At 39.5% G+C, this 20,991-nt stretch overlaps 1 protein-coding gene across 1 annotated transcript; it reads left to right on the forward strand.

Moving 5' to 3' along the window:
- The first annotated feature begins 1,203 nt into the window (after positions 1-1,203).
- LOC144517281 (DNA-binding protein RFX7-like) lies at positions 1,204-20,815 on the forward strand. The gene is made up of 9 exons (XM_078249306.1): positions 1,204-1,674; positions 5,345-5,378; positions 9,072-9,157; positions 9,445-9,567; positions 10,778-10,894; positions 11,622-11,706; positions 11,871-12,084; positions 12,864-13,144; positions 14,801-20,815. The coding sequence occupies exons 1-9, from the start codon at positions 1,550-1,552 to the stop codon at positions 18,026-18,028; spliced, it is 4,293 nt and encodes a 1,430-aa protein (XP_078105432.1). The 5' UTR covers positions 1,204-1,549; the 3' UTR covers positions 18,029-20,815.
- Positions 20,816-20,991: the final 176 nt, after the last annotated feature.

Raw genomic sequence — 20,991 nt, forward strand, 5'->3', positions numbered from 1 at the left:
AACAGGATGCCTATTTTTATTTTTTTCTGTATGTAGAATACCTTACACATCTAACTTTGTGTTTGTGTACAGTATTTTGTCATATTCATCTGAAAAGTAACTGATATCTACACCTAATAAATGTAGTGGAGTAGTAGAAGTAAAGTAAAAGTGGCTCGACATTTTTACTTAAGAACAGTACTTGTAATGTTGGCCACTTAGTTACTTTCTACCACTGGTAGTCATCTGGTAGTAAAGCCTGCATTATATCAGTAGATATTGTGCTTTAGTGGTTCATATTCCCAAATAAAGGTACATTTTACCAAATTACCACGAATCATCCTCAAATTGTCAAGATGGGGCTTTTCGGGGGCCCAGTTGCCAGTTGCCTGCATTGCCCTGTTGGTAATCCAGCCAACAGGTAATCCATAAAAATGCATATAATAATAATAATAATAATAATAATAATCTAATTTATAAATACATAATAACCTGCTTAGATGTATGTTTGTTTTATTGCTGGGTCAGTGTTAGCAACATGCAGTGGTGTATTCAGTAGATAATTTACTTAAGTAAAAGTACTAATACCACACTGTCAAAATATTCAGTTCCAAGTTAAAGTCCTGCATTGAAAATGTTCCTTAAGTAAAATTATGTAAGTGTCATCAGTAACATGTAGGCTACTTAAAATAATCAAAGTAAAAGTAGGCTTACTCAGTGCAGAAAATCCTCACAGTTACTGTCAATCATTTAAGTGTTTAATCGGCTAATCATTTCAACTGTACTTTTAGACCGATATATTGTTGATCGTTTGACTTATAATAAAACATCGTATTTTATGAACTAGCCTACCTACATGTGTTTTGTGTGCAAAAATCTTAATTTGTAAAAGTAACTAGTAACTAAAGCTGTCAAAGTAAAATGTACAACATTTCTCTCTGAAATGTAGTGGAGTAGAAGTAGAAAGTGGCATGAAAAGAAAAGACTCAGAAGTAAAGTAAGTACCTCAAATTTGTACTTAAGTACAGTACTTGAGTAAATGTACTTAGTTATATCCCACTATTATAATGATATCCATACTTAAATTCACATTCATACAGCTTCTCTATTCATACTCGTGCTCAGTAACGTCTTCTGCTTACATGTTGTTTTTCATGCTGGGGGTCTTGGTGCGCATGCGTTTGCCCAACAGCTACTACTCACGATGCACATGCAAAGAAATCCCATAACGTGAGGGGCACATACGGAGTGTCACAGCCAGCACGCCGGAGGACTAGCTAGTTGTTTTGCAGCTGTCCATGTACTGTTTACACGCGCCTTTATTTATATCCATGCATCAAGTCGTGTTTGACAGCGACACGTAGTTTTGTTGCACAGCGTCTTTAATTCACCAAGTGTTGGGACTTGAAGCGAGCGATGTCGGAGGAGGTCTGGGTGGCAACAAAAACAACAGGGCGCGCTGCTGTCCCGTTAGCATCGCAACGATCTCCGGTCCACGTTGTTTAACCCGAGTACACCCGTCCACGCCTCCTGTTCAATCCAGTCGAGACTCGTCCCGAGGCCCACGGTGATGGCCGAGGAGGACCCCCAGCAGCAGCAGCCGGACCGCGGGGCTAGGAGCCTGCCCGGCCTGCTCACCGGGCTGCAGGGCGCTGAGGCCAGTGCTCTGCAGCTCAGGATCAAGAACTCCATCTGGTGAGGAGGTGTTCACATACTACTGTGCATACTTTGATGCTTGAAGGGAAAAGAAGTTTATCAAATATCAAATTTAAACGGAGTCTTTTCATTGTTCTTGTTCATAAAGTCAGCACCCAGGGGTGGAAGTAGTGTTCACACCCTTTAATTCAGTAAAAGTAGCAATACCACAATGTACTTCATTAAAAGTAAACAGTATTCAATTAGCAGACAGGCCCCTTGTGAGTATTATTAAATAGTATATTATTATACTGGATTACTGATGCAATATGTAAGTAGCATAGCCTACTGTTATTGTTGCTGAAGGTGGAGCCAGGTTTACCTTTTGTTAATCTACAACAATGCATCATATTTTATGAGGCGATCATATGTATTATATGTAAAATATGACTCTGCAAAGTAACTGTTAAATAAAAGTGTGAGTGTATTAAATGGAAGTACTCACAGTACAAGTACCACGTACAGTACTACAGTAAATGTACTTAGTCGCATTTCAATGCTGTCAGTGACTGTGGGCAATGGGCATGTTAAGCTTTTGTTTAAGTGCGTCCAGGTGAGTTTTGTTTTTTACTGAAAGCTGAACTGCAGTATTATGGAACTATGTCTGATTTATATTGTTGGACAGGGTTGTCCTTTAACTGTGACCAGTAGCTGTTTGTAAGTGTCTGTTCCAGGATTGTATGGGCTGGTTGTGAAGGCTGACAGACTAAACTCTAAAGATCGTCTTGGGATCAATACGTACCCATATCTTTTAGGGTCAGGTGTTGATATGGACAGTGGTGGAATGTAACTAAGTGTATTTACTCAGGTACAGTACAGTGTTAAGATACTTGTAATTAACTTCTTAGCTTCTTTACTGCTACTCAAACCACACCTCGCCAGAAAACATTGTACTTTTTACTACACTGACTGCACTTATTTGACAGCTATAGTCACCAGTTAGTCTGCAGATAAATATTTTACATATAAAAGATGATCAGCTTATAAAACATGATGATGCATCCCTATACATTAAACTACCCAACATTGTATTTAGTAGTTGGAATGAGCTCAACCTCAATATAAAATGCTGCTTACACTTTAATGCACCAGTAATAATTATCTCTGACTTTTGCAGGACTTTTACTTATAATCGAGTATTGCTACTTTTACTTAAGTAAAGGCAACATGGCGGTAGTTCACCCTTTCCTTCACCTCATACCCTCCTCCTCATCTCCTGCTTGTTTACTGGTCAGTTGAAGGTGTTGTCGCAATAGTAGCCATCTATATTCCCTAGTTCCCTCTATTTCCTTCATCAAAACATGCTGTGAACCAGCAGTTCCAGTATGTAGCTCCTGAGGCAGTGGGTGAATAGACTCAACATTAGTTTCAAGTTATGTAGCTGTACTTAACCCTTGCAACACAAGTATAATGACATGTTTATCACCAAGATCTGTTTTTGAAAACTGCTCACACATACCAGACATGGACATGACATTATCCAAATTATTTTTCACACAAGTTTATTTAAAAGAGCTCACTGAACTCAGATGTCTTTTCCTGGTTTTAGGCTACAAATAACTATTTCCAAAGAATAAACCAGACAGAATCACCTGACTGTAAGTTACTTTGAAGTATGAAATTACCACTTTGAAATAAGGAGAACTGACACCTATTGGCTATTCGCATAACAAAATCACTGAATCAAAGTCTTGTGTAAAAGTGAAATGTATTAAAACAAAATGAATGCATAGAGCTGCCAGTCTGTTTAGCAGCTCCTTATAATACAGCAGTAAATGAGTCTGTCTGTCAGTCTGCTGTGAGATACCCTAAAAGATAGAGAGAAGTGTCAGGGTAAAGCTATTTTATATTGAAAAGAGTACCTACATTTTTTAACAATTAATGGTGTTTGTTGTCTGTGGTTGTTGTTATTTAAGGTTGTGTTTTGTCTGAAAATACCCCTTTTGTTTCTGAATGTGAATGAACTCACATACTATAATTTAAAGTGCTCATATTATACTTTTTGGCTTTTTCCCTTACCTTTATTGTGTTATATATCTTTTTTGTGCATGTAATCCCACATGTAGTCCACCCCAAAGGAACGTACCATCTCCAACAGAAAACACTGTTCACAAACTGCTCCAAACTGCTCTATTGTAGTCCAGCCTTTACTTCCGTGACGACCGTGCGTCACTTTGTAACACACCTTATGATGCTCGCCTAGCGTGGCATGCCCTCATACTCTGCTTCTGACTGGCTGGTAGTCCTTACCTAGGTACTGTGCATGTGCGACTCCCAACAAAGATGGAACAGAAGTGAGATGCCTCACTCTGTAGCTAAAACAGAGAGCTCAGCACACAGGGTGAAAAGAGGAGCTGCAGCAATGTGCAGTACAACAAAAATATGGTGTTTTATGAAAATTAAACCATGTAAACCTATCCTTGTACAACCTCTAAATACAATTATGAACCTGAAAATGAGCATAATATGAGCACTTTAAATGTCAAACAGCCATAAAATGTCAAAAGGCTGAACTACCACAAAACACGACAGTTCAGAGGTGAAACGTCTGTAGGAAAACCTCAACAGAAACACGTCGCTATGCTGACAAAGGGGATATTGAATATTTGTCCTGCTCCTTAAAGCTTTAACCTTTTAAGAGGTTTAGAGCATAAATATTGATGTTGACTTGAGCATCTGTCTAAGTGGTTCCCAGTAGAGTGAGGCTTCTTACTCAGGGTCAGCAGGTTCATTTAACTATACCTTTACTCTGTCTTAATATGCAGTGATAGTCTATACTAGTGAAGTGCTTCTGTTCCTGTTGGCTTTCAATCAAGCCACCCAATCCGCGACTGAATTACACCTGGATATTATACACAGTATGATTTGAAGGATCTCTTGTTCTTTTTCTATCAGTTCAATGCCTCAAGTGTCATTCAGGGCGTCAGCACTGGGAAATGATCCTTCGCTCCCTAGTAACAGTGAATTAAAGTGAACTGTTCTTGTCATGGCTTAGAGGATCTCCTGATTCTGACCTGCCCTTGTGTCGTTGAGTAAAAGTCTTTAAATGTGCCCTACCTTCTGTCTCACAGTCAACAACAGCCTGACCTGTCTGAAGATTAAGAATTAGACCTGGAGAAGTTATATTAATGCATCTGGTTTGACTCTCATTGGTTTAAATCTGTCTTCTAATACAGTTTTTTTGCATAAATAAGTGCTCTTGCATAGGGCTGTGTAGTTCGTGCTGTAAAAATAGTGGTTAGCTAATTGGATAATATCGGGAATAACAATGAAACATCTGCTTTTCTTAAAATGTGATTTAACATAACGTCTTCCATCAAGGTTTAATTGAAATGTGATAAAACAGACGTACAGTTAGATTTCGTCAGTGACTGCAAGTGAATAACTGTGTTCTTCTGTCAGAGACAATGTTACCACAGTGACTGTCTCTCTCTCTCTCTCTCTCTCTCTCTCTCTCTCTCTCTCTCTCTCTCTCTCTCTGTCTCTCTCTCTCTCTTTTTATACATGACAACATGTGTTCCTGGTGGTGGGATACATGACCTGAGAGATGCTGAAGGGAGGGTCGTCAAATACCAAACATTCCTCTGCTTTATAAATAAATACACTTTAGACACAAGCGCTCATGTTACACCAGCTTCATACTAATTTATACTTTGTCTCTGTTTTGCAGCAAATCTGTTCAATCAAAAGTGGAAAACATCCTGGTGAGTATCCTTACTTGACGTGTTTTAACCTCCAAATAACAATTTTAATGAAACCTTTTTTGTTATTAATCAATGGCAACATTTTAAATATGTCTTGAGAGTGATGCTAAAAGAAAGGCCATGGGGTTGTTAAATGAAAAGCTACATGTGTGAAGCAAATTTATTATTTTGACCTGAAGGTGGCGCTAGTGCCAAAAACAGAAAAGGTCAAGCTTTGAAAGAATGACTGAGCTCTAGCAATTATTGTCATTATAAATTAATCTGCCGATTAATTCTTTGGTCCACGAAACATCAAAAGTAGTGAAAAACACACATCACAACTCTGCAGAGCCCAAAGTGATGTCCTGTGATGGCTTGTTTTACCCATCGTCCTGTATAAAACCCATTATATCATATCATATCATAATAGTTGAGAAAAACAAGCAGCTAAGTGAGAAGCTGGAACCAGCAAATATTTGCAATGTTTCTTAAAAAAGGACTGAAACGATTCATCGATAACCAAAATATTTATAATATATATATTACAGCTCTACTGGGCTCAGTCAATTGCATGGCAATCAGCCTGTTGACATTTCTTCTTGTGTACATGTTAAAGGACACCTCCTCTGGGCACCATGAGTATCTATAATTGACTATCTATACTTGAATATCTATAACTGTTTATGTGGCCAATCGTTGTTGAAAATCCAGCTCAAGCAGCCCCGCTGTTTGTGGGGCAAAAAAAAAATAATTTATACTGGGCTTTAGATATTTACGGTGTATTTAATTATCATGAATTATGGTTTGATATTGTGACCAAGGTTGTATTGACTCTACTTTAGTGGTTTTGTGTGATGCTCTGTTGTAGATTTCATAAGCTGCTATATAGAGAAGGCTAGTACCACTAAGAACCAGCTAATGTCGTACTTTACTGTACGCTGAATTGGTATCTAGTATTGTACGTGCCAGCATAGTTGCTATTTAAGAACAATATGAGTAATTTGTTTTTTGAAAATAACATGCGGCTCCTCCCGAGAGTGTGAGCTTCATGGAAGCTTTAGGATTCATGTTGAATAATAGAGAAATAATTGTTATTTCTTTGCTGACGTTATGATGAATTGTGCAGTTGTAGATACCATTTAACTTAGAACTACAATTACTCAGTATCATGTTCCAGCTTCTAAAGAAACACTCTATTCAAAAGATTCATTGTGGAGGCAAGGCTAGTAGAAGCCGGCCGGGTCTTTGGTTGTCATGTAATACTCCATATATAATGTGTGATGTCATGTAGTTGTTAATACAGAGTGGTTCTTCTACCCTTATCCCTGTCATGCCTTTCAAAAAAAGAAAGATAAAAATCTCTTTTAACCTTGTTTAACTTTGTCTTGTCATCCTCCACCCTTCCTCCTGATCCCTCCTCGCTCTTGCCTTAGATGACAAACCCACAGTTTGTGTCAGTTTCTTCTCTCAGGAATTACTACTTCATAGTGCACAAAACTGCACACAATAAGTGTGAACTGTGCAAATGAACTATCCACTCCTAAAAATGTACACTGCAGTGCAAATGCATTCGCTTTCAGGTAACATCTTTGTTTCAAGCTAAAGTGAGTTAAAGGTTGGATAGGACTTCACTGTGCAGAGCTGATGACACAGTCACATATAGACATTGACTGCCAATTCAAGTCAACAGAGCAGGAAGTAGTACTAAAAAAGGCACAACAAGGTTTTAGCAGGAGTACAAATTGCCACTGTTATTGGCTAGTTTAAAAATGTCTGTGATTATTTTTGAGGATTATGTGTATATACCTGTATTCCTTGGGAGAGCTATGGTTCCCTAACTAAGAAGTTAATCAGAAAAGGTGGCGGACCCAATTAAAAGGGTGAATGAGTGTGTTGGCAGTATGTGGATGTGTGTCTAGCAGCGAGCTGTCTGGGGTGAAGGGTTAACAGCAGAGGATTCAAGTTCACCTTACAAGCACCCCTGATCTGCAGAAGCCCGTCTGTCTCTCTGTGTCTGTCTGCAGCCATTTAGACTGTATGTGCACAGGCGTGTGTGTCTCAACTGTACAGCTGTATGAATGCAGCATATTAATGCTTTGCATGTCTACACCGCTAGGTTTAAAGTCAAGAGTAAAACTTTGTTTGTGCTCCTTGCTCTTTCACTGTGGGGAAGATATGTTTCGTTTTTTTTGCTTTTTAATGTTTTATGTAAAGCACTTTGAATTGCCGTTTTGCTGAAATGTGCTATAAAATAAAATTGCCATGCCTTACGATATGCAGTATTTGGCTTACACCAAACATGATGGACAAAAAGCTCAATTTTGGTCTCATCAGATGCTTCTTCTAGCTGACTTCAGAGTCTTCCACATGCCTTCTGGAAAACAATAGCTGAGATGTCATCTAAGTTTTTTGTTTAAGTGGCTTTTTGCCTCTCTCCTGGCATCTGGGGAAGCACCCGTTTGAAAGTTGTATGCACCATCTCTCCAATCAAGAAAAGTGTGGGAAGGGGGTGAATACGTTTTATAGTATAGTTACTAAATTCCCTTCCCTCCCAGTTCACTCACTCAATTCACTTCACTACAGGGTTGGAGTATTGCTTGGTGTAGAACACTGTTGTCTGCTACCAATTAAACTAGCAGAATTTAAACTGCGCCTTCTTCACGCTATCATGTTTCTTTTTCCCTTTGAAGAACATAGTTAGGAGCGTGCCAAGGACGTTTAGTTAGCACACATCTCAGATTCCGAGGCTAAGAGGACACCCCATATGCTTTCTTAAAGCTAATAATTAACCTTTTTGGAGGGAAGGCTGATCTGCAGAGCTGCATCCATGACCCCAACAAAAGATGAAAATGGTTCCTCTGCTTTCCTGATTTACAAATCTAGATGTTTCCCCTTTATTCCATTAAGTTGATTTTATCTACAGTCGGGTATATATTATAACCGAGTTGGACTTTGATTAAATGTTTAATATTCATCCAGTGAAGCACATTGTTAAATTTTAGTTGATTGTGTTGGACAAGCCTTTGTATGTTTGTTACTACAAAGGTGGACCGACTGACCGAACGTATAAACTATCTGCTCTGCAGGTGTAACAGGACTACCTCTTCTTTAAAGTGCTCATATTATGCTTTTTGGCTTTTTCCCTTTCCTTTATTGTGTTATATACCTTTTTTGTGCATGTAATCGGTTTACAAAGTGAAAAAGCCCAAAGTCCACCCCAAAGGAACGTACCATCTCCAACAGAAAACACTGTTCACAAACTGCTCCAAACTGCTCTATTGTAGTCCAGCCTTTACTTCCGTGACGAACGTGTGTGACTTTGTAACACACCTTATAATGCTCGCCTAGCGTGGCATGCCCTCCTACTCTGCTTCTGACTGGCTTGTAGTGCTGACCTAGCTACTGCGCATGTGCGACTCCCAACAAAGATGGAACAGAAGTGAGATGTCTCACTCTGTAGCTAAAACAGAGAGCTCAACACACAGGGTGAAAAGAGGAGCTGCAGCAATGTGCAGTACAACAAAAATATGGTGTTTTATGAAAATTAAACCATGTAAACCTATTCTGGTACAACCTCTAAATACAATTATGAACCTGAAAATGAGCATAATATGAGCACTTTAAAAACCATGGCAGGAATCTATGTTATGCTGATGAATAGGAAGGTCAAATATTAAAACTAAATCATTTTTTGGCCCCCTTTTTATTTTACAGCAAGATGTGGAGAAGTTCTCAGACATTGAAAAACTCTACCTCTACCTTAAGTTGCCTGCTGGTCCAAGCAGTAGCATTGATAAAAGGTAAGAATACACATGCTTTAAGTATTTATATCATTGATAGTGGCATACATTTCTGTTTATTATTGTGTTAAAAAAGTGTATTATGAATGATATAGGAAAAAAGTAAAATAATAATAATAGACGCACACACACACACACACACACACACACACACACACACACACACACACACACAAACGGACTAGATTAGCTTTGGTGAGGATGATTTCTCAGAACTTGAGTGAGCAGAGTATTGTTCTTTTGTTTTGTCATTTGTCAATCAATCAATGATCCACATCTTTTCTCAGTGACCAGAGCGCCCTGTCATCAAGCCGCACACAGCAGATGCATGCGTTCAACTGGATCCGCCATCATTTAGAGGAATACCCAGAGACGTCTCTTCCCAAACAGGAGGTCTATGATGAATACAAGTAGGTACAGACAGACAGAGTCGAGTCGAAAGCAGAAACTTCATTGTTACTCTGATATAATTTCTATTCAACACATAAAAATATATAACTCAGAGAATAAATCTGATTATTTTACTTACATATATAGACGTCACTTTGTATTTGAATATGTATCATTGGTGATCACCTTTTAAATACACAACAGATACTAATGTTCGAGATTCTTTCTCCTCTAAATTACTGCCGGCTAAAGCGTCAGTATAAATAGATGCAGCAGGCATGGGAATCACAGAGCATGTGGTGGTAATATTAGAATGGAAAGTCTGAGACAGCCATTGAAATGCTCTGACAGTGTTATGTAACTGTCTTTTTAACTCTACTAGATCAGAAATACAGTGCCCTCCAGAAATATTGGCGCCTTTAGGATAGACACGTGAAAAGGCTTTAAAAACACGTTACGTACTTCACTACAAAACATTAAAAACATTTTGTTTTGTATAAAGAAACAGTCCCATTTTTTAAAAACTTTCTTGCAACGTATACTGTCTATACTAAGTCAGCTTCAGGGTTAAAATGGCATGAAAGAGACATTTGAAGATTACCCCCTTTATGTTAGATGGGAATGGAGAGGATGCAGAATGCACCACAATACAAGAATGTCAGATATGGATTTCATTTAGAGTTTAGTTACAACTCTACTGATGCAAAATTCTACACACTTAACTTACATTTTATACCGTTATCTTAAACATAACATTGACATTATCAATTGTCAAGTTGATATAGCGCATGTATTGTGTATCTGGCTCTTTAGCTGCTAAATGCTACACTATGTTCACCAGCTAGTCTCTAACTTTGTCTGCCCTTTGGTGCTGAGCAGGTAGTGTGCTGGGGGAAACTGCAGAGTTAGATGATAATTCTTTGTCAGTTCATCACTACCATTGACGATTGACATTATATCATTATCATATATAAGTCATTTTTTTCTCCATATAAAAACATTTATTAGAGCAGCTTTAATTGTGATGACCATAATTATCACACCATGACGGAAGCATTAAGTTTTAGAATAGAAAAAAAAAAATACTTTTTAACTTTAGAGACTTTTATCACGTCACATTGACAGGGATGCAAACATTAAGGATTCTAAGAAAATAATCTGCTGTGTTGACATGATTTTGATTCATGATTATTCTTAATTACATTTATTCTGTCCTTTATGTCATTTCAGGAGCTTCTGTGACAATCTGAACTACCACCCACTGAGTGCTGCGGACTTTGGAAAAATGATGAAAAATGTCTTCCCGAACATGAAGGCGCGTCGACTTGGCATGAGAGGAAAATCAAAATATCCTTCACTGTCTGGCCTCTGTCTCTTGTCACAGACCATCTGCTGTAGCAGTTCATAGGCTCTCTAAATATAGATGTGAAATGAAATAAAGTCCCCCTCTGCCTCGGAAGCAGAAGCATAATACAGAGCCTCTCGGGAGAGGCACCGTGATCTTGACCTTTATGACGCAATTGTGATTCGTTTTTTTCTATTTTGCTGATGACTTCAAAGTGCACAACTTGATTAATTGATCAATGGTTCTTCAGTTTAATTAAATTATTTTTCTCTAAGGTGAAATCATAGGTCTTACATGTTATGGGTTATGATGTGGGAAAAAAACCTGTTAAAGGGAGTTTGCTTTGAACTTATATTAGCAAACTGCTGATGTCCAAGGAATCTGTAAAATATTGGTTCAATATCAGCATATTAAACACATTTTTAAATTAAAATAGTTTTACTAAGGCAAACACTTGAATATTCAATTGCATGTTCAATTTTTATTATTCTTATTTTCAGATTTTGGTTTTCTATCTAACAGGCCCAAGATAAACATTGAATTAATTTCTAAAATCTTAATTATATATTGATCTGACAAATGAAAAATACAGTTTTTCTAATATCAATTTCTTACATGGAAAATGTAACTGATAAGCGTTACATGGACCACGCACTATATTTTACTGTGTATTGACAGCATATGTTAATTTTCTGGAATCACGTGTTTTTGATCTTAACATCAGCTTACATATTGCTATAGTGGACTGAGGAAGAGGCTCTTTGTTCACATGCCATCTTTACCCACTCTGGACCTCCATAAAACAGGGGATGAGGTAAGCAAATGTACATCTTCCTTATCGCTTTAACCCCATTTTTGTCACCGTCCTATCATGCAGTATATATATATATATATATATATATATATATATATATATATATATATATATATATATATATATATATATATATATATATAACCACATATCTTTGTGTGTAGCTCCAGTGTGATGTCCTCGAGTCACCGGGCCAGCTTAGCAGCATAAAGGAGGACGTGCGATTTGCAGCCTGTGATCTGGTGTGTGAGTGGGCCCAAAAGGTGCTGAAACGCCAGTTTGATGCCGTAGAAGAATTGGCTCGCTTCCTAATCGACAGCCACTACATCAGCAACAAGTCTCTGGCAGCTCTCACCATTATGACCGGCACAGCAACAGGTCAGACACAGTCAAAGTCGGGGTCATGTCGCCCATGTTAAAACAGGTCAACAGTGGCATCTGGTGGCAGCTGCCTGTTACTGCTCTTTTATTCCAGTCTGATTGATTTTGGCTGGACTAGACTGGCTTAGTAATGAAATCCACCATTGGTAGAGTGAGTGTGATGACGTCAGTGTTGGTGTTTCTCTTTTGGCCGTTGCCCTTTTTCAAAATGTATAAGCACGACAGAGACTTTTACCTCCGCTATCAGCCACCTGTGTGCATGCGTGCATGCCTGTATGCCTGTGCCTGCCTGGTCCTCTCTGTCTCTCTCTCTCTTCAGACACAAATGATTGTGAGGAACAAAACATTCAAACAGCAGTGACACAAGGCTATTTCTAAATAAATAAAATGGATGGGTGGCCGGGTTGGCTCAGTTGGTAGAGCAGGCGCACATATACATAGACGTTTATGCCTCAACGCAGATGTCTAGGGTTCGAGTCCGACCTGTGGCAATTTCCTGCATGTCTTCACCCTCTCTCTCCCCTTTCTCACCTAGCTGTCCTGTCCAATAAAAGCGGAAATGCCCCAAAAAAAATTATCTTAAAAAAATAAAGTGGATGGGCATGTTTTGAAATTTCATCATGTAGAAATCGGGTGAATTGAAGCTCCAGAGAACAGCAGGAAGAGGGACAGGAAAATCAAAAGGGTTGGCAAGAAGGGGATGCATTTTTGATCATTTATTTTACTAATAACAGTATCATGATGCAAATCTAATCTCCCCTGTTTCCTTTCTTTAGAGGTTAAGCCTCCACAGATGGTCTCAGCGTTTGTCCCCACTGCTGAGGCTCAATCCTTCCAGCCTCATGTGACGACACTGTCCTCACCTTCTGTGGATGCAAAGCAGCAGCTCCAGAGGAAGATCCAGAGGAAACAACAAGAACAGAAGCTGCACTCTCCTTTACCTGGAGAGGGACAAACCAACAGGGCAGATGACAGTGTGCCTTGTGCCAGCCCCACCCCTCCGTCACCTCAGCCAACCATAGGCATCATGGTCGCTGCTGTCCAGAGCCCCATCACGGTGAGAAAGCAGCACTCTCAATGTAGATTAAACTGGTGTGTGTAATTTTGTCCCATCTATTGTATTCACAATACATACAAAAGCACACCTTTAAAATGACACCTAATTTTCTGTCTAATAACACGGACTACTGTTAAACAGTTAGTCAATCATATTCGTTACATCAATGTGAGTAATGTTGTTCAATTATGAGTGTAATGCTGCCATTTTTAGGAAAAAACTAAAAATGATTAGTCAGAACTTAACAGAATTTATTTGACTGCAGTCATAAACTTACATATTAATGTATTATCCACTTACATTCAACAAAACATGTAAACCCATCTTTGTACCCCAATGAATGTCACATAACCTGTTTTCATATATTTAGACATTTAGAAACCAAAACACACATCTATGTACTTTAAACAAAAAAAGAAAATGGTCCTGTGTCTCCATTCAAACTAAAACTAAACATAGACTGTATTTTGCCACACCGAGATGTATAATATATCTCAGCAGCTAGCAAAAAGATTAAAACTTAAACTCTGCCTTTCATTCGAATCTAGAAAGAGGCTGGTCGCTGCCACTTTTATGTCTGTGCTTGACTTTGGTGATGTTTTATACATGCATGCTTCATCTCAAAGTTTACATGCACTGGACACTGTATACCATGGAGCTCTGAGGTTCATCACTGGTATGAAAGCCCTCACTCACCATTGTGAACTGTTTGAACGTGTTGGATGGCCTTCTCTATCAACACGGAGACTTCAACATTGGCATACCTTCATATACAAAGCTATTTTAGGTCTCCTTCCATCCTACCTTCTGACCTATATCAGTGTAAATAGTACCGGGACTTACAATCTTCGTTCCCAGGATCTTTTCCTTCTGTCTGTTCCAAGGTTAGATGAAGCTGGAAAAAGGCCTTTAAGTTTGTTGCTCTCTTCCTCTGCCTGGAACAAGTTACAGAAATCCATGAAACTTACTGAGTTGGTCTCATTGGTCACTTTTAAGAGGATGATGATTGACTTGGAGGCAGCCACATCTGGCTGCAGATGTTTTGCCTGATGTGTTTAGGATTGTGGTTGACATTGAAAGATTTGCTATGTCAGTTGTTTTATGTTTTTTGGTGTTTTTGCATATTTTGTGTTTGTATTTACTGTATGTGTGGTTGTACTGCTGCCTGTCTTCGCCAGGATACTCTTGAAAAAGAGATTTTTAATCTCAATGAGTCTCTTCCTGGTTAAATAAAGTTAAAATAAAAATAAATAAATAAAAAAAAATATATAACACCCCGTCAACATCTTTATGATAACCACAATATTATGTCACTTTAGGTGTCGATCATCCATTGTTTTGAAACTTTGATGCAGTACAATTTTTTTTAACATATTTCTAATATGAAAGATGATATTCCTGAATAGCCCAGCCTGTCCTGAGAATAATACATGGCCTGCCCCCTTGATGGTTTCATAAGCCTGATATTCAAGAGAACCTTTAGTTTCACAACTACATTTATGGCAACAAAACTGTATAACAGCAAACAGTAATCTCCTTGTAGGTAATGACAGTTAAATTATAAGAACTCAGAACATTACATTTTGGATTCAAACCTTCTGATTATCATGTAGAATTCAGTTGTTCCACTTTCTGATTGACCTTTCCTCTCTGCAGGTACAGAGAAGCAGGCAGCTGATGTCCCCCAGTCCAATGGGAACAGTAGAGAGCAAAATGCTGCCTATTAACTTCCAAATGGTGACCCAGCCACTTCAGGCAGTGAAACAGAGCCCCAAAACCCCACAAAATATTCTAGCCAGTCCAGTGGGAGAACGCACTGCTCGGCAGCGCTATGCGCAAATCCTGCCCAAACCTGCGGCAACGAGTGCTATCACCTTGCGCTCGCCCTCCACCATGATCATTGGCAACAGCCCTGTTAAGACCGTGATGACTACATGCCATGTCAGCCCAGTCAGTTTGGTCAAGATGACAGCCATATCTCTTGCACCCAATAGCAGCAATACCACCACTTCCTTCACAAAAGCCCCTCTGCGGCCGGCATCTGCAGGCATTAGTAGTTCTGCAGTTGCAGAAAACTTCAGTTCCAATCAAAGCATTATGAGTACCTCTGAAGTCCCCATTCTGACCCCGGTGGCAAGGCCTGGGCAGACTACTAACAATCATACCATCGATGTTGAAATGGAAGTTGAAGCTATACATAAAAACAGCCAAATGCAAAATCCTGGCACTCTAGTTTTCACTCAAGAACCAATGGCAAATAGGATTGGAGGGGCTTTACAGAGGGCTGCCAGTGTGCCCATACCTCAGTCTAAAGGCTTCCTGGGTCTAGAGGAGACATCCATGACTAACTGTAACGGAAAGTCCTCTTCAAGCCCTAACACTGTGACAGCTGTCCAAAACTGCAATAACGGCGCTAATAATACAAGCACTATGCACTTAACTCCCTGCACTCAGAATACCAGCGCTGTTTCTTTACTGAACACCAGCAGAACACCTTCTTTTGTGAAAAGCAGCAGTGTAACTGCAGCAAAGGAAGGTTTCTTGTCCACTAAGAGCCCCAGGAAACGTTCAGGCCTCAGTCCAGACCTTTCTCCAATCAAAAGGGTTTTTATGCCCCAGCAGTCAGAGCTAGAGGGCGCTGCTGGTCTTGGATATGGGATTAGAAACATGGTTGGGAACATCCTCAGGCCAGGAGCTCCAACTAGACCTGAAAGTGCACCAGCTACCAGGGAGGTAGAGATGAAAATGAACTCTCTTCCAGTCCACGCACACTGGACTTCTTCTTTCAGAGCCAGTGACTTCTTCTCTGTTGCCAAAACACAGAGCTCAATGCAGAGGAAAGACCTTTCCACTGTTATGGAAACTAGCCCCTCACTTACTCAAGCATTAATACAACAACGGCAGGGGCACACAATGGCTAACGTGCATGCCATACCTAATAACCCTGGCCTCCAAACACATTCAGGTGTGAGTGATGTTAGGAGTTCAGCCACAGGGAGCCTGGACCCTCAACAACATACCTACACTCAGTCCAATCCTGTTACTGAACACTTTATGAATCAAGCTTCATCGTTGAGCCAGCTCCCTATGCAGACTGATATGGATTACTTTCCCTTTGATGATGATGTGACTCAGGACAGCATTGTGGAGGAGCTGGTGCAGATGGAGGAGCAGATGAAATTCAACAACCTGCAGGAGTTTGGAGACTGTGTCACAATGCAAAGCCAACAGGCTACGATGCCGGACAACATAATGTCTACCAATCAGACCATGACTGCTTTCTATCATGCTGCAAACAGCCACAGCAACCCGATGCAAACGCCAACACCGACACCCACACCCACGTCGGAAATGATGGGAGGAGCCCAAGGCCTCGCCAGAGAGAGCCCCTTCTCCCGCATCGCCTCCACAACCCCAGTGGACAGCGCACTGGGAAGCAGTCGTCACACCCCAGTTGGTACTCCACACTCCAACTGCAGCAGCACTGTGCCTCCCAGTCCAGTGGAGTGCAGAAACCCGTTTGCATTTACACCCATCAATTCCAGCATCACTGGTTTCCATGACGGCAGCACCGTTTCCAGCAGCCCGGTTAAGCCCATGCAGAGACCGATGGCCACCCACCCAGACAAGACCAGGCTGGAGTGGATGAATAACAGTTACAACAGCAGCAGCGGGAGCCTAAACAAGTCAAACGGTGGAATTGGAATCCTCCCAAGCTATCAAGGCCTGATAGGTGATCATTTTCAAAAGCCTCACGCCTTTGCCGTCCCTCATACACGGCACCATGATAGCCATTTTGGCCGCTTGACTCCCATCTCGCCCGTGCAGCAGCAGGTAGCCAGCATGACTAACACGGCCAAGCAGGAGGGCTTTGCTGTGCCTGCCCCTCTGGATAATAAAGCCACCAACACGCCTACTACAACCTTTCGATGTCGCAGTGTAAGCCCCGCCGTGCATCAGAGGAACTTGAGTGGAAACACAGGGAACCTTCCCCATATCCCTCGTTCAGTAGTGTCTCCCTTTAACTCTCCTGTCATGCCTGAGATGTTAAACATCTTTGTGAACAGCCAGACAAATGTTGGGGTGAGCAGCATGGCTCAGAGGAGCCATTCTGTGCCGCTCAACATCATGATGCAAACTGAGGTCCGGCCCACGTCGGGCCTACAATGCAACAGCAAAAACATCACCAATGTCCTTTTGAGCAAGCTGGATGGGGACCATGACGACACTATTCGGGGTCTGGGCATTAATAATTTACCCTCCAGCTATACTGCGCGCATGAACCTCACCCAGATCCTCGAGTCTGACCCAAACCTCTCCTGCAGTGACAACCACCTCAGCCTGATGACCTCGGACTCCAAAAGCACATGCAAGTTGCAGAGGCCAAATTACCTCATCGGAAATACTATCAATAAACAAGTGATTCTCACAGCAGGTGACAGCCGAGTACAGTCAGCTTCTAGAGAGCAGCATCGACAACAGGCGCAGGCTATGTTGCTAACTTTGAGCTCACAGCAGCATCAAGAAGAACTACAGCAGCAGTTGGATTTCAGCAACACTGTGAAAGACCTCCTGACAGACAACAGCCTTACTGCTGGCAGTCAGCTCATGGACCAGGTGTCAGAGCTCACTACAGGTGCGGCAGATTTCCCATGTGAAATCAGAATGGCATCGGAGCTCTCCAGTAGCATCAATGACCTTAACGCATTGGACACAGACCTTCTGTTTGACCCCAACCAGCAGCAAGGGCAATATCAAAATGCTGCTGCGGATGAGTTGGTGAATGATGCGCTGTTTCAGCAAATGACCAGCGAGACGGCACATTCAAGTGGACTTGACTGGCTCGAAAGCAAAGATCATCCAACTGTTGGGTTGATGGGGTGAGAATAGAGTTTTTTTTTTTATAGTCATGTTGAACATGTTCACATGTGGTTGCCGTTTGTTTTATTTATTTTCAGGCATTTACACTTTATAATGCAACACTGGACACATTGAGGTTTGTCCAGTGTGTCAAGTGCCAGGCTGAAATGCAATGATGCTGCAACCCTCTGATTAAAATGCTGGTCATTTCCCTTTAATCAGAGGACATCGCCTCACGTTGTTTGATCAAGAGCATTTCCAACAAGTAAAAAAAGGTTACTGAACAAAAAAACTTTTTTTATGTTCAATATTTTACTGAAAAGTCAGTGAATAAATCATAACAGAGCCATGGATTTCTTAGTGTAAAGAAATGAAACATTATTAGTAATACGCCTTTTACAAAATTATTTCTTTCATCATTGTGTCTAAATCTTTTAACTACAGGCATTATCTAACTAAAGCATAAGGGAAAAAAATGACTAAATATATTTACTGCTGACCTAATAATATGTCATAATTGAAACACTTGTGTGCGATGTAGATTCACTGAGAAAAAAAACTGGAAGTATTACAAGTTATCTTTGCAGGAGCTTTAGGTGTCAGTCTGGTTTTAAGTGCATTGTCCTTAGCTGAAAAAGATATTTACAACAAGACATGTTTCAAAGTGTACACTCAGTGTATAGAAATATAATGTTGTGATAGAAACATCTAACCAATTTCATCCATATAAAATCTATGTAATATATTCTTACAATTTGCTAGAGTTGGCATGGAGCATATAACAGGATGTGGATGAATTTAAAATAATAACGCAGTAGTGTTACTTCTATTAATGATGGTTCACTCTGATGGAATACATGAAGAGTATCCGTTAATACTTAAATACTAAATCGTAAAAGTGATAAATGTCTAAACTGTCCATTTATCTGGTTTTCAGATCCACATTTTCAAGCTTTGAGATGTTATTCTTTTATATAAGGCCTTCCTGACAATCATCACAGACTTTGTGCCTCTCAGAATGAGCCAATCGATTTAAAGAGTCAAGTCAACCTTTCATCTCTTAATCATCCCCAGAATCAAACAACTGTTTCAATATAGACCTCAGACAGCTTGAAGATGATATCCATAATATAAGTAGGCCTCTTTTGCACTTTGTTTTGTTTTTCAAGCCACATTTTGCAAAAGTTTGAAAAAAAGTCTTGTGTAGTCATAACTTAAAGTTGTAGAAGCACTAATGAAGCCCTTTAATTTACATGCACAATATGTCTTTATTAATTGTTAAATCCATAGATATATTAGAAAAACAAGCAGTGAAAGATGAGGGCTTAACTCTTAACCACTGTTAGATAAAAAGGGAAATCATTTATAATAGAAACCATTTACCTAAGAATCAAACTAAACCCCGTGAATGTGGGTTTCTGCACTTTTAAAGTATGATTCTTATATAAAAGAAGAATTATGGAACATTATGATAGCCATTTTCCTTAGCACTCAGAAAATGCATTATTTGTATTGTGTGGAAATTATATTGAGTGAACATAATATGGACTAGGTAGATGAAATTGAGCAGATATGAACACTATTTCAAAAGAACTTGAACAAGTTTGTTTTCATACGGCACTGACAATCTGTAGAACTTGTGTTTCTTTGCATAAATGCACTGTGTTTGGTTTGGATGTTGAAGGAACAGGTTTCACTGCACATGGCCCAAGGATTTCAATCAACAGGTCTAACAGCTAATCACTGATCAAATGTGAATGTCTTGTTTTACACTGATGATTACCTGTGTGTAAAGAAGTCATGCATCCACAGATGAGATGAAACTCACAAGTCCTTTCTGAGGGTTTTGGCTTCTGAGCCTTATGTCCATACCAAAGACTAACTTTTAACTATAGCCTGCACTAAGATCTCGGGTGACATACTTAGTTATGTTTAATAACAGCCATAACAAATATATTCAGTTAAACAGTTCTTTATCAGGACAATGTTAAGGATTTCTTTGTTTTCATTGTTGATGATTTTGTAAACCCAACAGGTAAAAAAAGTTTTTTTTATGGAGGCATCGTTCTGTTTTTCGTTTTTACTATTTATTTAAAGTGTGTTGTTTGTACAGAAGATGTAACCTTGCAAACCATTCAATCTTGTGAATTCACAATAATCTGACTTGCACTGTTATGATGTTTTGTAGCATATGTTTCATAGCATATTACCACGTATCATATACATTACTAGGTGAATAATGAGAACATGTAACAAAACTCCGATTCAAAACTCTTTCAGAACTGGATTTTGGCAGAAAACTATCCCAGAAAATATTTGCACACACTTTAAAATGTGGAAATGAGACTATCCATAATGATATGGTTTAATGTTAATGTCATGATATATTACAAACGCAGCAATAGCAGCAGCATTTGATTTGACAGTTTTACACATTTTAGAAAACTTTAATTTCTGTAAAAGCAGATTATATCAATGTAATATATAATCTCTCTTTTGAGTATAATTTAATATTGAACAATTTAGACAAATGTTTATTTATGTTGTAGGTTCTCTTTACTGTGTCTGTGAAAACAAACAAAGCATTTTTTTGGTTCGCACTGATGTTTGTGTTTAAAGAAGACGTTACCCTTCCTCTTGTTAAAAGTGGTTCAGAGCTGTAGAACTGCCCTCTACTGTTATGTTGCTGGGGTCAGTGTACAGGGGATTTTTTTTTTTTTTTGCATTTTAGCAAGTGCTTTTATAAGGGGAAGTGCTTGTTCATACTGGTTTTTCAAGACTTTTTAAAACTAATAAACATTTTTAAGTACATTGGTATCTGGGAGTGTTTCTTTTATATCTGCATAAAAGCAATCGGCAAGGCTTGGCAAGAGACTCCGGAGCTGCCTGCACAGGGAACACATGCTTCTTCACTTTAGCAGTGGTGGAAGAAGTACAGATCCTGTACTTAAGTAAAAGTAGCAGTACCACAGTGTAGAAATACTCTG

This window comes from Sander vitreus, chromosome 1 (genome assembly GCF_031162955.1).
Source record: "Sander vitreus isolate 19-12246 chromosome 1, sanVit1, whole genome shotgun sequence".
NCBI lineage: Eukaryota > Metazoa > Chordata > Actinopteri > Perciformes > Percidae > Sander > Sander vitreus.

Bases quoted from the DNA above. Each gene is read 5' to 3' on its own strand.
- LOC144517281 (XM_078249306.1), top strand. From the start codon at position 1,550: ATGGCCGAGGAGGACCCCCAGCAGCAGCAGCCGGACCGCGGGGCTAGG. The intron at 1,675-5,344 runs GTGAGGAGGTGT...TCTGTTTTGCAG, and splicing joins AGGATCAAGAACTCCATCTG to CAAATCTGTTCAATCAAAAG. The intron at 13,145-14,800 runs GTGAGAAAGCAG...TCCTCTCTGCAG, and splicing joins CTGTCCAGAGCCCCATCACG to GTACAGAGAAGCAGGCAGCT.